Source organism: Plecotus auritus (genome assembly GCF_963455305.1).
Source record: "Plecotus auritus genome assembly, chromosome: 1".
Taxonomy (NCBI): Eukaryota; Metazoa; Chordata; class Mammalia; order Chiroptera; family Vespertilionidae; genus Plecotus; species Plecotus auritus.
Genome location: NC_137770.1, coordinates 193,012,904 through 193,030,755, shown reverse-complemented (window position 1 = coordinate 193,030,755; position 17,852 = coordinate 193,012,904). Strand labels below are relative to the sequence as shown.

General features: G+C 43.4%; 1 protein-coding gene across 10 annotated transcripts in view; it reads left to right on the top strand.

Moving 5' to 3' along the window:
• The window catches only part of ENOPH1 (enolase-phosphatase 1), an 86,489-nt gene that overhangs the window by 45,380 nt on the left and 23,257 nt on the right, over nt 1-17,852 (top strand). For all 10 annotated transcript variants that reach the window (XM_080675299.1, XM_080675300.1, XM_080675304.1 and 7 more), the window contains 3 exons: nt 14,670-14,771; nt 16,115-16,317; nt 17,450-17,582. In XM_080675299.1, the coding sequence (XP_080531425.1) occupies nt 14,670-14,771; nt 16,115-16,317; nt 17,450-17,582 (438 nt within the window). The remainder of the gene's footprint in view (nt 1-14,669; nt 14,772-16,114; nt 16,318-17,449; nt 17,583-17,852) is intronic.

Below are 17,852 nucleotides of genomic sequence, written 5' to 3'. Positions count from 1 at the left end.
GATTTGTGTGGAAAGTCAGTAGCCCTGTCTTTAGAAGCCCACCTGGAACTTTTCTAAAAGTTCCCAGAGGACTCTGTTTCAGAAACACAGATTTCTTTTCAAAGATAAGTCTTTAATACAGAGAAGTGTCCTTTGTCTTCTAGGTCTGAGGCATTCGTTTCTCAACTTGATTTTCTTCTTAATGATTCACTATGTCACCTTATAACAAGCTCCCTTTTCTTAAGTCTGAAAAGTGTGGTGCTGACACCCTTGACCAAGTAAAGAGAGACTAAGACACATGGTTTGGAAACCAGTGGTAATCCCAGCAATGGGACCTGGGTGGGATTTTGGAGAGGAGCTCCTGATCAGACCAATGTTTGGCATTTGGTGTGCTCCAAGAGACTGGCTGACAACTGGGCTGGAGAGATATATATATACTGAGTGGCCAGATTATTATGACCACCCCATCAGTACTTCGTTGGGCCACCTTTTGCCTTCAATACTGCGGTGATTCTTCTTGGCATTGACTCCACGAGATGTTGAAAGGTGATGTGAGGAATCTGCCACCATGCCTGATGAATAGCACTGTCCAGTTCTGTGAGATTTGATGGTTGTGGAACCAGCTGCCTGATGGCTCTTTTAACTTCGTCCCACAAATGCTCAATTGGATTGAGATCTGGTGATTGTGGGGGCCACCTAAGCTAGGTAAAGTCTCCCTCATGTTCTTGAAACCACTCCAGCACAATACAAGCACCATGGCATGGCACATTGTCTTGTTGGAAGAAGCCATCTCCATTGGGATATGCCATCAACATGATAGGATTAACTTGATCAGCAATGATACTTAGGTATGTTGTGCTATTCAGACATTGTTCCACATGAATTAAAGGGCCCAAATCATGCCAGGAAAACATGCCCCAAACCATAACACTGCCCCCACCAGCATGAAGGGTTGTACTCATGCATGTGGGACGCATGCTTTCATGCTGTTTCCGCAAAGTTCTCACTCTGTCATCTGCATGATGCAACTGGAAACGTGATTCATCGGACCACATAACTCTTTTCCATTGCTCAACTGTCCAATCCTTGTGTTCCTGTGTAAATTGAGACATTTTATCTTGGTAACTGCAGACAGCAAAGGTGTTTGAACAGCCTTCGGCTTCCATATACCATACGATGCAGTGTACTGCTGATTTGTCTACAAACGTCAGGTGGTCATAATAATCTGGCCACTCAGTGTATATACTAGTGGCCCGGTGCATGAAATTTGTGCACCGGGGGCAGGGGGTAGTGTCCCTCAGCCCTGTTTGCACCCTCTCCAGTCTGGAACCCCTCAGTGGATGTCCGACTGCTGGTTTAGGCCCGATCCCACAGTTGGACATCCCTCTCACAATCCGGGACCACTGGCTCCTAACCACTCGCCTGCCTGCCTGCCTGATTGCCCCTAACACTTCTGCCTGCCAGCCTGATCACCCCTAACTGCTCACCTGCTGGCCTGATTGATGCCTAACTGCTCCCTTGACGGCCTGATTGCCCCCAACTGCCCTCCCCTGCTGGCCTGATCGCCCCCAAAGCTTTTATTAGTATAAATAATATACACATTCAAATGTACAGATGTATCAGGCTGGAAGGGAAGGCCTATTGTGCAAGAGTAGGCCTTCCCCCGGCTGCCAACACCGGCTTCCCTCTGGCACCTGGGAGGGGCTCCCCTCGCAGCCCTGGCTTCGTCCGGAAGGATGTCCAGTCTAATTAGCATATTATGCTTTTATTATTATAGATACATAAGTTCTCGGCATTTGCTTGAAATTTTTTGAAGCAAACAATAGAAATCAATTGCATAGTTCTGAGAATCCGAGAACATCCCAACTCTGATGGCATTGCATTGCTAGGTCAAAGTCCTTGACCTGCCCAAAATGCAGTTTTCGTTCTGCATTACCTGTGCTCCTTCCTCACCTTTGCTTGTTTCAGAATGGCAGCTTGCCGATAATTGTCAAGGTCTCCTAGAAAGTGCCTAGACTGGAGCAGCATCCACTTTCCTTTGAAGATGCACACATACCATTTTGTCTCATTTTCAGCTCCTTCTTTCACCATCTAGTATTTTTGGGATGGTCGTCCACTGCCACACGCCCAGCTTTCAAAGCTGAACAGAAGCTTTCTACCCAGACAGTTGTGGATTCAGAACCTGAGTCTACCTCTCCTTATCTTGAAAATGAAGTTAAAAAACCACACATCTATTTTATAACTTTCTAACAATAGGGATAAAGTGTCTAATGTGTGAATGATGCTTAAAGGTGACGGATCAGTACAATAGCAAAGAGCTTATCCTTATGGGCAAGTCTGGTTTTCAGGGAGTTAGGCGCTTTAAGGGGGCATCACCCTAGTTTCCTACGCGAATCGTCCGCCTGTCCTGGGGCGGGAGGCGGTGGCCCTCTAACCCAGAACTGACGGCCGCACACCGCCGGTGCCGCCAATCCGCATCCCGGAAGGAGCAAGCCTGAGGCGCATGAGCAAGTGAGTGAAAGCGGCTCTGCCTGCAGGTGGCAGGCGCAGCTGAAGCCTGCCGTTCCCCGCCTCTCTCTCCTTGGTATTCCTCCAGAGGAGGTGGGTGAGCTGCATGCGGCCGTGCTGCTCCTCTTTGTGCAGCTGTTCCCCAAATAGGGGCTCCCCATTCCCCACTGCCTGCGCCCCTACGTGGGCTGGGCACTCCATCTGCACATAGCGCCCTACTGCGGCGCTCAGACTGGATGTAGCATCCCCATCCCACTCCCATCCTTGCCCATCGCCTCCGAGGCTGGGGCTGGGCTGAGGGGACAGGGCACCGCCATCTTTGTGATGGAGTGATGGTTAGTTTGCATATTACCCTTTTATTAGATTATACACACACACACACACACACACACACACACACACTAGAGGCCTGGTGCACTAAATTTGTGCACTGGGGGTGGGGCCCTCAGCCTGGCCTGTGCCCGCTCACAGTCCAGGACTCCCCGAGGATTCAGGTAAGCTGGAACTCCGACATCCCTCTCGCGGTCCAGGACCCCTTGCTCCTTACTGCCCGCCTGCCATGGAGGCAGGAGAGGCTCACGCCACCTCCGCTGTGCCCGGCTTCTGGCTGAGCAGGGGTGGGGTTGGGAGTGTGGCTCAACCAGAACCAGACAGGCCCCACCCCTTGCCCACTGTTGTGGGGGGCAATCTGGGGCCAGGCTGGCTGGGAGAGGGGCTGTGGGAGGTTGAGGCACTGCAGTTGCACCCTGTCCAGCCTCTGCGGAGGCTCTGGGACCACGCAGCCCCCTCTCCCGCCATCTCTGCGCAAGGAGGGGCTGAAGCACTGGGACTGGGACCACGCCATGGCCTCTGGGGAAGGAGGGGCCATGGTGCTGGGAAGCAACCGGGCCTATCAGGGGAAGGTGCCACCCCTATCACCCCGCTGCTGCTGCTGCTGCTGCTGCCGCCGCGCCGCCACCGCCGCCGCCACTGCGGGCCACCTGCCCTCGCAGCCAGCATGGCTTTGTCTGGTAGGAGTTCCAGACGTCAGGAAGATGGCTGGTCTATCTGGTCTAATTAGCATATTACCCTTTTATTAGTATAGATATATTGATTTCAGAGAGAGGAAGAAAGAAGGAAATAGAGAAACATCAGTGATGGGAGAGAATCATTGATCAGCAGCCTCCTATACACCCCACATGGGATTGAGCCCACAACCCGGGCATGTACCCTGACCAGGAATCGAACGGTGATCTCCTGATTCATAGGTAGATGCCCAACCACTGAGCCACGCCAGCTGGGCTTGGGGAGAGGGGGCTGGGCTTTCTTAGTAAGCTTAGTAGATTTCTTCAATGGGAAAAATCAGGTGTAGGTATCTAACTGTTCAAACTAAAAAAAAAAAAAAGAGAGAGACCTGACTGATAAATTGTAATCATACTTCACTAATTTATTCTTAACCTATACCTCTGTAAAATGGAGAAAATAATAGCACTTGTTTAATATGGTTATTATGAGAATTGAAATTCGATCATTCAAGCCATTTGTTAATCAACTAATTGAATGAATTTGGAGTGCTTGGTAGCAGGAGCAGTGGTGAGAATTGATTAGATTCTGGTTATATTTTGAAGGTAGGACTGAATTTGCAGATGGATTGATTGGACCTGGGAGTGTGAGAGAAAGAGGAGTCAAAGATTACTGATTCTTGAGTATTTGGCCTGAGCATCTGGAAAGATGGAACTACCGCTTACTCAGAAATAAGAAGTAGACGCAGCCCTAGCTGGTTTGGCTTGGTGGAGAGAGTGTCGGCCCACAAACTGAAGGGTCTCAGGTTCGATTCTGGTCAAGGGCACATAACTTGGTTGCAGGCTCTATCTCCTGCCTGTTGGAACACCACTCAATGTGTGTCTCTGACATCGCTGTTGCTCTCTTTGTCTCTCCCCTTCCCTTCCACTCTCCCTAAAAATCAATGGGAAAATATTCTCAGGTGAGAATTTAAAAATAAAAAAGAAGAAGTAGAAGCAGGAGTTTGGTTTCAGACATCGAAGTGGAGATTTGGGGTAGGTGTTCAAGTTCAGGGAATAATGTCATTAGCAATAATAGAAGATATTTAAAATCATGGGATCAGATGAGATCACTAAGGATTGGTTATAGATAGAGAGGTGCCTGGAATAGTAAGGGCAATGTTGGCAGTTTCTCTTACTATTACTACAACTATTCATGTTGTTACTCTCTATTAAACGCGTTACAAAACTGCCAGGTGAACCCAAATCTCTCATTTTCTTAATACAAATCTCTTAGAGAAACCAAAACTATATTAGAAATGTCTATAGAGAATATGTTATCAGGATCCAGGGGGTTGAGTGATCTTAGTAAGTGTGCTCCCATGTACTTACAAGCTAGATGGACTCAGGCCTTGGAGTTTGAGTCCTGGCTTTACTTTGTACCAGAAGTAAAAGCTTTCTGAACTTCAGCTTCTTCATCTGTTCAAAAGGGTCCCCTTGTAGGAATGGTAATTGGATTCCTGGAGATAAATGTCAATTCCTTCCCTTTCCCCTCCTCTGTTAGGGTCTAGGACTCTGGGCCAATCAGGTTTTCCTCTCTGGAACATGAGATACTAATATTTTGTCTCTTCTCAGCTTTTTTTTAATCCTTACCCAAGGAGATTTTTTTACATTGATTTCTACAGAAAGTGGGATGGAGGAGCGGGGGACAGACAGACAGACAGACAGACATGAGAGACGCATCGATTGGTTGCCTCCCCCATAGGCCCCTACTGGAGCTGGAGAACCTGCAACCAAGTTAAGTGCCTTTGACTGGAATCGATCCTGCAGCACTTTCATCTGTGGACTGACGCTCTAACCACTGAGAAAATCAGCCAGAGCTCTGCTGCTTTTTTAAATCTATCCCAACACTACTCCTTTATAATTATAATTTTCCCTTGTGTAATGTGATTCATTACAATTAATTAGATCATTGTTTATTTTTCTTTAATTACAGTTTAATATTCTTAATGGGATTTAGAAGATACTGTTGCCTTATCAGCAACACATTTATTCATTTTGAATGCAAATAATGAAATCTAATGGTTTTTCCTAAAGGCTTCAGCTTTCAAAAGAGTATGGGTATGTCCCTGATTACTCCATGAAGGTAGGGACAGCAAAGTGTGGCCCTGTGTAGCACTTCTCTTGGTGGATTTCAGTATGGTTTCGTGAAGTGTTTTTAAGGAGTAGTTCTAATACAACTGCTCCACCTGTCTGACAAATGTCATGGACCACTCATTCCAAGAAGTAGTAAATTCCCATAATTAGAAATGTTCAAGCAGTTACAAACTTCTCGTTATAAAATAAATAAGTCCTGGGGATGTAATGTAATGGTGACTGTAGTTACTAATACTGGATTGTATATTGGAAAGTTATTAAGAGAGTAGATGTTAAAAGTTCTCATCACAAGAAGAAAATTTATAACTATGATGACAGATGTTAAATAGACTTATTGTGATCATTTAGCAATATATACAACTATTGATGTATGTTACATCAATAGTGTTATTCATTACCTATTTTTATTATTGAATTTATTAGGGTGGCATTGGTTAATAAAATTATATAGGGTTCAGGTGTACAATTTTATAATACATCATCTGTATATTGTATTGTGTGTTTACCATCCCAAGTCAAGTCTCCTTCCATCACCATTTACCCCCTTTACCCTTTCCTACTTCCCCCCACTTCCCTTCATCTGGTGATCACCATACTGTTGTATGTCTGTGAGCTGTTTGTTTTTCTTTGCATAATCCCTTTACCCTTTTCACCAAGCCTCTCACCCACCTCCCCTCTAACAGCTGTCAGTCTGTTCTCTGTATGAATCTGTTTCTATTTTGTTGGTTTATTTTGTTCATTAGATTCCACATATATGAAATTGTATGGTACTTGTCTTTCTCTGACTGGCTTATTTCACTTAGCATTATACTGGGTTGCTTCCAAATCTTAGCTATTATAAATGACGGTGTAATGAACATAGGCCCCATTACCTTTTTATATACATGTTTTCTTTAAGGAGACGAGTAAATAGTATAACAACAATTTTATTTTTATTGATTACATGACCTTTCTATTAAAACAACTGCATAACCGCAAATCAGATCCATATTTGGACTTCCAAGCATTTATGAGGCAACTTCTTTAATTAGATCTTCTGAAATTTTGTGGCCCTTAATGGAGCTTTCAGAAAGCTGCCATTGAGCTGTATAGAGTAGGATAGATTGCTGCTTGCATAGTATCTCTCTTAGCATTTTGCAGAATTTAATCATAGTCCCCTGGAAGACAAATACTCTCATTTATTTCTATAGCCTTTTGCTATATATACTATTAAATCATAACAACCCCTTAGTATCTGGTGGACAAAAAATAATCACACATTTGTAGAATCTTGGGTTTATTGCTGCATTTTTTTTTGTACTAAGATATTCTAAAATTATCTATAAATTGATTATAGCTGAAGTTAAAACATTTATCATCTCATTTATTTGTGGAATTACTTTTAAAGCCTGAACATTTTCAGTGGGCAGGGTTGGGCAATAAGCACTAGCTCTAAAAAGTCTATTTTTAGAGCTTTCTTATATGGTATCATAGCACGTGTCAGACTGGTGTAATTACTGGCTTTTTAAAATAAGCACCTTGAAGACATTTATTTTACATAATAGATGCTCAATAAGTATGTTGAAAGGATAGATAAAATTTTCACAATTTAGTTAACTGTACTTTTATATTATGAAATAATACTTTTCCAATAAAATAGAACAGTCTGCTAACATGCCTCTCCCAGGTAATATGATATCCCAGGTCCATGGTCGGCAAACTGCGGCTCGCGAGACACATGCGGCTCCTTGGCCCCTTGAGTGTGGCTCTTCCACAAAATACCATGGCCTGGGCGAGTCTATTTTGAAGAAGTGGCATTAGAAGAAGTTTAAGTTTAAAAAATTTGACTCTCGCCCTAACCGGTTTGGCTCAGTGGATAGAGCATCGGCCTGCGGACTAAAAGGTCCCAGGTTCGATTCCGGTCAAGGGCATGTACCTTGGTTGCGGGCACATCCCCAGTAGGAGGTGTGCAAGAGGCAGCTGATTGATGTTTCTCTCCCATCAATGTTTCTAACTGTCTATCCCTCTCCCTTCCTCTCTGTAAAAAATCAATAAAATATATTTAAAAAAAAAATAAAATAAAATAAAAAATTTGGCTCTCAAAAGAAATTTCAATCATTGTACTGTTGATATTTGTCTCTGTTGACTAATTAGTTTGCCGTCCACTGTCCCAGGTGTTACACTAAGTTCTAGCTTCATGGCCTAGTTTAGTGTTTACTCAGAGCAGAGGAGTGTTTTATGCATAGAGGTAAGGAGCAAATTGAATGATGAGGAATTCCAAAGTAATCTCTAACTTCTAAAGCTTTTCCTAAATGTTTAGAATTTTTAGGAATCTTGCACCTTTTATTTCTGGGAGTTCTCTGAGGAGAGGGTTGTGGTTTATAACGCCATTATTAGAAGTACCTGGCATTCAGTAGATCCTCACTCAGTAAATATGGAATAAATTAGAGGCCTGGTGCACAAAATTCATGCACTGAGGGCGGGGGTGTCCCTCAACCCGGCCTACACCCTCTCACAGTCCGGGACCCCCTGGGGATCGGACCTACGCTGGCAATCGGACATCCCTTTCGCAATCTGGGATCCCTCACTCCTCACTGACTGCTTGCTTACTCCTTACCGCTCATCTCACTGCTCCTTAGCAGCAGGCTCCTTACTGCTCAGCTTGCTGCTCCTTAGCGCTGCTCCAGAGGCGGGAGAGGTTCCCGCCACCGCCACCGTCAATTTGCCAGCCATGAGCCTGGCTTCTGGCTGAGAGGCGCTCCCCTTCTGGGAGTGCACTGACCACCAGGGGGCAGCTCCTGCATTGAACGTCTGCCCCCTGGTGGTCATTGCACATCATAGCAACCAGTCGTTCTGATAGTTCCCTGTAACCGTCGCTTAGGCTTTTATTAGATAGGCTAGAGGCCTGGTGCACGAAATTGGTGCATGGGTGGGGTCCCCTCAGCCCAGCCTGCACCCTCTCCAATCCGGGACATCCCTCTCACTATCTGGGACCACTGGCTCCTAACTGCTCACCTGCCTGCCTGCCTGCCTGATTGCCCATAACTGCCACCCCTGCTGGCCTGGTCACCCCCAACTGCCCCCACCCCTGCCAGCCTGGTTGCCCCTTACTGCCCCCCCTGCCACCTGGTCACCCCCTCAACTGTCCCCCCGCCAGCCTGGTCACACCTCAATGCCCCCCTCAGCTGGCCTAGTCACCCCTCACTGCCCCCCCCCCCCCCCCCCGCTGGCCTGGTTGCCACTCACTGCCCCCCCTGCGGGCCTGGTCACCTCATGCAGCCTACTGTTCGGTCATTTGGTCGCCCCTCACTAACCCCCCTGCAGGCCTGGTCACCCCACGCAGCCTGCTGCTCAGTTGTCTGGTTGCCCCTCACTGACCCCCCACTGCCCCCCCCCCCACGGGCCTGGTCGCCCCACCCAGCCTACTGTTTGGTCGCCCCTCACTGACCCCCCTGCCAGCCTGGTCGCCCCGCGCAGCCCACTGCTCAGTCATCTGGTCACCCCTCACTGCCCCCCACCTGCCGGCTTGGTCACCCCACACAGCCCACTGCTCAGTCGTCTGGTTGCCCCTCACTGACCCCCCTGCCAGCCTGGTCACCCCACGCAGCCTGTTGGGTCGTCCGTTCAGTTGCGATGGTCGCTTAGGCTTTTATACATATATAGAGGAGTTGGTTGTGTTTAAGATTTATCCTCTAGAAACTTTTCTGCTATTATTTATCACTGAATTTGGATCAAAAGTGATTCTTGCCCAATTTAAAGATTTGTCTGGCCCAGGCTGGTGTGGCTCAGTTGGTTGAGTGTCATCACATGCACTGAAAGGTCACTGATTTGATTCCTAGCCAAGCACATGCCCAGGTTTCAGGTTCAGTCCCCAGTCAGGGTGCATAAAGAAAGCAACCAGTGGATGTTTCTCTCTCTCTGAAATCAATTTTTAAAATTGTGTTGGAGAATATAATAAGTGGTAGAAAGTGCTTTCTATTTTTTTTTTTTTAAATGCAGTGAGTTATTATAGATAGCTTAAATTTGCAAAAGCTATACAGTATCTCTATTCCCAAAGTTCTGTATGGGAATTTGGAGGCTGGCCAGTGGTAAATTACGTCCAATGAGATAACACTAGACCAGTACTATGATCCCAACTTACTCTTTGGCTGCATGATGTTTGTGTGGATAGCAAGATCTGAATGCAAAACACAGACAGACACTGGAAAGTGCTTTCTCTTTATCTCTAATTACTGCAATGCCTTTGCTTGGTATTATTATTCCCATATAGCAGATGAGAAAACTGAGGCTCAGAGAGGATAAGTTACTTGAGCTCAGCTAGTAAAAGACAGAGGTAGGACCCTGGCCTCACATGCTGCCTGGATTCTGTATTCATCTCCTCTCCCACAGAGTTCAAGGAACTGGGCTCTCAGCATTTACAATTCATTTCATGAATTTTTGTTGGTACCAGTAAAACTGGATATAGGAGATAGGAATTTGTGAAGCACAAAGTAGTATAGAACTGCATGCGTTTGACAACTTTTGGTACTTCAACTCTTCAGTTACTAGGAGGTCCTGAATCTAACCAATAGTTTCCCCCAGGAATATTTCTAATTGCTTAAGAGTTGGAAAATACTGGAGTCAGGACACTGGAGGAGGATGACCAAGAGAAAAAGAAGCAGTTAAAGATAGGATAAGGCCGTGGTCGGCAAACTGCAGCTCGCAAGCCACATGTGGCTCTTTGGCCCCTTGAGTGTGGCTCTTCCACAAAATACCACGGCCTGGGCGAGTCTATTTTGAAAAAGTGGCGTTAGAAGAAGGTTAAGTTTAAAAAATTTGGCTCTCAAAAGAAATTTCAATCGTTGTACTGTTGATATTTGGCTCTGTTGACTAATGAGTTTGCCGACCACTGGGATAAGGGATCGAAGTTGGCTTGCTTGTTTTTTAATAATGAAACAATTAAAATAATCAGGAAGATTAATGTAATTACCATGCACCCACCATGAAGCTAATTTTTGTTATTATGTTTGTTTCAGATCTTTAAAAAAATAGATAAAACATTACAGATATAACAGGCCCTGATACATCCCATTTTGCTTTTTGTGTTTTCAAGATATATATATTTTATATATTTCAGAGAGGAAGGGAGAGGGAGAGAGAGATAGAAACATCAGTGATGTGAGAGTATCATCGATCTGCTGCCTCCTACATGCACCACACTGGGGACTGAGTCCACAACCCGGGCATGTGCCCTGAGCAGGAATCGAACCATGATCTCCTGGTTCATAGGTCGATGTCAACCCCTGAGCCAAATTAGCCAGGCCATTTCATTTTGCATTAGAGTTTCATTCATATGTTAGAGTTTATGTTCATATTGATAAATATAATTTTAGTACATTAATATTCAACAGCTTTATAATCTTTTAGAGTATGAATATACCCATTTATCTATTCTCTAGCTGGTAAAGATTTAGGTCGTTTTCAGTTATTTTGCAATTATACCCAGTGCTGCAATAAACATTTTTTCCCTTTCCTCTTTGTGTGCACATGTGTTAGTTTCTCTAGCCAGGAAAGAAATGGCTTGTGTATCTTCAATTTTACTGCATCTTCTCAGATGGCATTCTCAAGTGAGGGGCCACTTTGCAGCCCTACCCCAGTGTGTGAGTGGAGGAGAGACATTGAGTAGAAAAAGGAAGGGCTAAGGAGGGGCATGATGGGAAAATTAACTAATTTAAAGAAAATCAGAAATATATCAGTAGGGTACAAGAATCTCTTAGAAAAGAAAGCTGTCAATCTTAGCTCTTCATTTTTCTTTTTTTAGATCAAGAATGAGTTTTCATTGAGCTTAAACAGGGCTTTTCTGTGCAGTATGCTGAAAAATTTGATGAATGATCCATTACTTACCAAAGGAGAACAAGCAAAATTGAATGACTTCTTTATTTTTTCTAGGGCAGGTGAAATTTGAATAACGTATTATGAAGAGAGATAAGCACTTCAGTCCTACCATTTTACAAAAGCCATTAATAACCTTCTTGTGTTGTGTATTTTCTTTTGGGGCTGCAGTTTAATTTGAACTTGAGTCTTCTGGGAAATATTAAACCATTCTAATTATGTAGCCAAATCTTTCTACCAGCCAGGGAAACTATGCATACTAAAACAACAACAACAACAACAACAAACATAGTTTTGTTCATATGGACCTTTTAACTATGTCCTAGTAATATCATCCCTCAGTTTTCCACCAGTTTCTTTCACCTCTTTTGTCCTTGTTCACTGTCTTGTTATAATATTTAGGAAAATGTAATGGCCCAGAAGCTTGTAACAAGGAAGAGGTCCAAGGGAAGAGAGAGAAAGCACGGATCAGTGGTTTTAAGATGTTCTCTACATCCCACAAGCTGGGCTGAGGGCCGGTTCTGATTAATACTACTCAGAAGAGGGATGTGGGTGCTGTGTTTGGCACAGATGCCCTGTGATAGTCCATCCAACAGCTTCAGGAATTGGAGCCCGTTCTTACTACATTTAGTGAGCCCTCTTTTAAGAGAATAGGATCACTTATCTTCAGGGCCTTTTCCACACCTCAAGTGGTATGGAAACATTTGAAAACCCTTGTCTTTTATCTCTGGCTTATACACTCCATAGATGAGGTGACTCTATCAAGAACCTTTCCTTCACTCCACCATTTCCTCTGTTTGGAACATACTCTCCTCTGATCTTCTCTGGGTTAATTAATCCTATTCACCTTGTGGTTCTCAAGACTTTTTGTTTTCAGGTTTCCTTTTTTTCTTCAAAATTACTGAGGAACCAAAGAACTTTTATTTATATGGATTATATTGATCAGTATTTACCATATTAGAAATTAAAGCTGAGTAATTTAAAAATATTTATTCATTCATTTTAAACAACAAATCCCATTACTTTGTTAATATAAATAATAAATTTTTCACAAAATAATTTTTTTGTTTTGGAAAATGTGTTTAGAAGAGGCATTATTTCACATTTTTTGCATGCCTCTTCAATGACTAGCTATTGAAGACAGAGTATTTGCATGGGATCTCTTGTGATACCACACATTATCTAGCCACTGGAAAATTATTATACACTCCTGAAGAGATGAAAATGAAAAGGGCAGATAACAACTAAGTATTCTCATGAAAAGATTTTGACCCTATGGGACCCCTAAAAAGATCCGTTTCTACTCCTTGCGATTAGAGATCATGTGTGGTTTTTGTTTCTAATTATATTTTCAGCTCTTAGCACAGGGCCTGCCCTGTATTGGACATTGAGTTAATTTTGAATAAATAAATGAGTGAGTGAATTTGGATTAACAGACTTCTTGAATTCAACTTGATTGTGGATTTCTCTTAAAATGTAAGGCCTTGCCCTGACCGGTTTGGCTCAGTGGATAGAGTGTCGGCCTGCAGACTGAAGGGTCCAAGATTCCATTCCAGTCAAGGGCATGTACCTTGGTTGCAGGCACATCCCCAGTAGGGGGTGTGCAGGAGGCAGCTGATCAATGTTTCTCTCTCATCGATGTTTCTCTCTCTATCCCTCTCCCTTCCTCTCTGTAAAAAAAATCAATAAAAATATATTTTTTAAAAAATGTAAGGCCTTCTCTGAGTTATGTTCTTGGGGCCTATACTCATGGCATGTTATTTTAGACTCTGGCTGTTCCTAAGACTGCTGCAGTGCCATTACTCTGGATCCACACAGCATTCTGCCTGTACTCTGTCTTATCCATGATACCCCATTATAATTCTTTGTTTACCTGCCACCTCCCACCCCCAGATTCTTAAACTTACTGAGAATAGGAACTGTGACTCATTTATCTTTTGATTCCTTTTCTTCATGCCCAACTGCAAGTGCCCCACATTGGGCTGCCAGTTGCGAGTGTACCCCCCCACGTCCCGTGTGGGGTTCAGGTTCAGGGTTCGGGCTCTGGAGGAGGCCGCACACAAATGAAAGAGACTAGACAAGAAAATATTAATTTGGGAATAGGGGGCCAGGCGGAAGACCAAGAGAGGACTCCGCTTTGCTCTGGCCTTGCCATCCCTTTTATTCAGGTTTGGGATCCACCTATCGCCCTTAGGCAGGCAATTTCCAGTAATAGGCAAACTATCTTATCAGTGATGATTTACATGAGACTAAAAGGTGGAAGTTGCTTTAGCTACCTTTGTCTCCACCAGACAGTGGGTATACCCTCTGACCCTTGCCTGAGCCTCAAGGTTGACCAGCCTTCCGGGTTCCTTGTCCACACCTCTCTGCTAGTGAAAGCAATGGGCAGCTTCCAACACCCAACTCTGGGACTAGCATATCTTGGCATATAGTAGACACTAAAGCAATTGCTGAAAGTGCCACATTTTATTTGAAAAGATGCATATGCTACAATTGCAAGTAAATGTAAAAATTTTGACCTAAGAGAGATCATATTCCCAATGAATGAATTACTGACAGGTTATCTATTTCTGAATTGTTTTGCACATCACTTTCTTATAGGGTATTCTTTTAAGTAGTCTGATTACCAAGAATCATGGTGTTCAGGTGTTTTTTTAAAAAAAACAGTTGTCATGCATGGACACTTTTCAGCAGATATTTGAGTTGTATACATGTGCCGAGTACTGTGGTATGCATTGAGGTTATAGCTGTGAACAACGTATACTTGATCCCTGCCCTCAAGGACATATGGTCTAGCAATCTGGTTCTGGAGTCAGCAGACTTTTTCTGTAAAGGGCTGAATGGTAAATGTTTAGACTTTGTGGGCAATATGGTCTTGGTTATAAATACTCAGCTTTGCCATTGTGGCCCCAAAGTAGCCATAGACACTATGTAACATGAATGTGGCTATGTTCCAGTGAACTTCATATACAAAAATAAGATGTAGAACAGATTTGGGCTAGGGGCCATGGTTTACTGATTCTTGATCTTTTTATCTGTTTATTGGTCTATGTCTCACTCATATATCCACAACTGCAAATTTCGTATTTTCAGTGGCTTATTTGCTACAGTTAGCTAAGGTGAGATTGTTGAAGAACTTCATCTCATGCTAATTACTAAGCTAATAGTTGTTATTTTCTTTTACTCTTTTACCAGGACATTTTATTTCCTTACATCAAAGAAAATGTTAAAGAGTATTTGCAGACACATTGGGAAGAAGAAGAATGCCAGCAGGATGTCAGTCTTTTGAGGAAACAGGTTGGGACATCCCATTGCTTCCACATTCCCAAGTATCTTAGAAATAAAGATGCTTAGAGACTCATGCTCAAGCCCTTCCTGGGTGGAATGTAAAAGGTTTTGCACTGTCTTTTCACATTGTTCACTAATGTCTCCAAGAGATAGCACCTCCTCACCTCATTCTCTACTCTCTTCTGCCTGCTGGTATGAGCCCCGCTGAGCCCGGCACAGTGCTTGTGGGCCCTGATATCTACACACCGCCTCCAGACCTCTTACCCCAGCTTGCACTTGGCCCAGCCCTCATATCTGCCTCCATCTCTTGTGCTCTGTTCTCTGTCCAGTTTTCAGTCTCTATTTTTCCCTTACACACTGTGTGCTGTGTCATTTTTTTTTTTTTATTGATTTTTTTTTTTTTTTTTTAAATATATTTTATTGATTTTTTTACAGAGAGGAAGGGAGAGGGACAGAGAGTTAGAAACATCGATGAGAGAGAAACATCGATCAGCTGCCTCCTGCACACCTCCTACTGGGGATGTGCCCGCAACCAAGTTACGTGCCCTTGACCGGAATCGAACCCGGGACCCTTCAGTCCGCAGGCCGACGCTCTATCCACTGAGCCAAACCGGTTAGGGCTTTTTATTGATTTTTTTACAGAGAAGAAGGGAGAGGGATAGAGAGTTAGAAACATCGATGAGAGAGAAACATCTATCAGCTGCCTCCTGCACACCCCCTACTGGGGATGTGCCCGCAACCGAGGTACATGCCCTTGACTGGAATCGAACCTGGGACCCTTCAGTCCGCAGGCCAATGCTCTATCCACTGATCCAAACTGGTTAGGGCGTGTGTGCTGTGTCATTGAGTCCTTAGAGGTTGGACATAGGTGTTAATCACATTATCAGTGTTTCAAATAGCTGTTAGAGTTTTTGCAAGATGTGAGAGATGGCAGGAAACTGAATATGAAGCAACCCCAGACATTATTTCACTAGCTTCTTTTCATTGAATTCCAGGCATGAACTGATTTAAAGGTTTTCTTGTGTGTGTTTTTTTTTTTTCCTTAGTTACAGTGCAGAGAAAATGATCAGATTTCATTGAATTCTGGTTTGTTGATCCTAGTAAGTGAATCAACAAATTAGGTCTTAACTGTATCATTTAATATGGAAAGATCATGTAAATTATTAATTATAATCCATTTCTTTTGGGAATCGTTCAGATCAGCACCAAAAATATAGGATACTTTAATTTGTAACAGTGCTTGGTGCTAATGATAGTTGTAGAAAATTAGTCAGCTTGGTTTTCAGGTCTCATTTTAAGGACTCTTTTTTCAAATAAGAAAGAAACAAATTCATGTTGTTTATGACTTGAAGGCTGAAGAGGACTCCCACCTGGATGGGGCTGTTCCGATCCCTGCTGCATCTGAGAACGGAGCAGATGACTTGCAACTGATGATCCAGGCCGTAGTAGATAATGTGTGCTGGCAGATGTCTCTGGACCGAAAGACTACGGCACTGAAACAGCTGCAGGGCCACATGTGGAGGGCAGCATTCACAGGAGGGCATGTGAAAGCAGAGTATGTAGCTGCTCATGGGACCCTGAACATTTCATCAGCCCCAAAACCAAATACATTTTCCACTAGTCCTCTTCTCCAGTGTTGCATGATTAGTAAAATAGATAAAATTAAATTCATTTAATTCTAACAAGTGAGTGTTTTGTTTTTTCGAAGCTGGGATAAAGCATTTCACCCAGCTAAATTTTCCAAACCTGATGTTTGGCTTGGTGGGATGGTTGAAGGACTTTTATTCCCAGTTTGAAAATAGCTTCCTAGGAAATGGTGACTTTCTTAAACCAAGTCAGATCTGATCCTTTGCTAAGAATACCACGTGTTGAGCTGCTTCCCAGGACCATTCGATTATCTGTTTTCTGTTCTGTTAGAGAAGTAAGAATTCTATAAAATTATGCGCCCCGTTGCTTTGGGGGTTACTCAGTGTCAGCAGTGCCAATAATTTCTGTGCTCTTTTGAGCAATTTCCACAGTCTCTTTGTCTTGATTGTGGAGTTCCTGAGAACACTCCTGCTAAAGAAGACTTATGAGTTCTGTGTTGCTAAAAAATTCTTAAGATACTGCCGTATTTTAGGCTGTTCCCTGATATAAACCCTAAGATCCAAGACTGTTTCCAGCTGCCTATGTTTGTTTTGTTTTTTTGCAAATGAGATGCCATTCCTTTATATACTTTACAAGGGGCTTCCACCTTTTAAAAAATATACATATATTTTTTTAATTTCAGAGAGGAAGGGAGAAGGAAAGATAGAAACATCAGTGATGAGAGAGAATTATTGATAGGCTGCCTCCTGCACACCCTACACTGGGGATAAAGCCTGCAATCTGGGCATGTGCCCTGACCGGGAATCGAACCGTGACCTCCTGGTTCATAGGTCGGCGCTCAACCACTGACGCACACCAGCCAGGCTGTAATCACTTTTGATTATCATAGTGGGGCTGTCAAAAACTATTTTTCTCTCCACCCAAATTATTGCTTCTAATCTGTGTGATCCTGGAACTCCGTGACACACTTACTAGATCTGCAGATGGAGTCCCTTCTCGTGATGACCATTTGGCACAAATAGAGAAACTTGTGACAACTATTTTGGTTTTCATCTGGCAACATAATGTATTCCTGCATTTTAACTTGATTTTCTGTCTAGGTTCTTTGAAGATGTAGTTCCAGCAGTCAGGAAGTGGAGAGAGGCTGGAATGAAGGTGTATATTTATTCTTCAGGGAGTGTAGAAGCACAAAAACTATTATTCGGGCATTCCACAGAGGGAGATATTCTTGAGGTAGGTTACATGATAACTTTGTTCTTTGACATTATCAAAGCATGAAATAATGAATGTTAAAGGAATATGGTACAGTTAGAAGCTAAATCAGCATTCAGATAATTGCATATATATAGCCAAGCACATTGTAAAGGGAAGTGGAAAAACTGGGGAATACATTATAAGCAAGAGTGAACTGTTTCTGTGTTAACCAGTCTTTATATCAAAGGTTCTTAAGCTTTGTTGTGCATAAGGATCACCTGGGGGGGGCTGTTAAAAATACAGATCCTT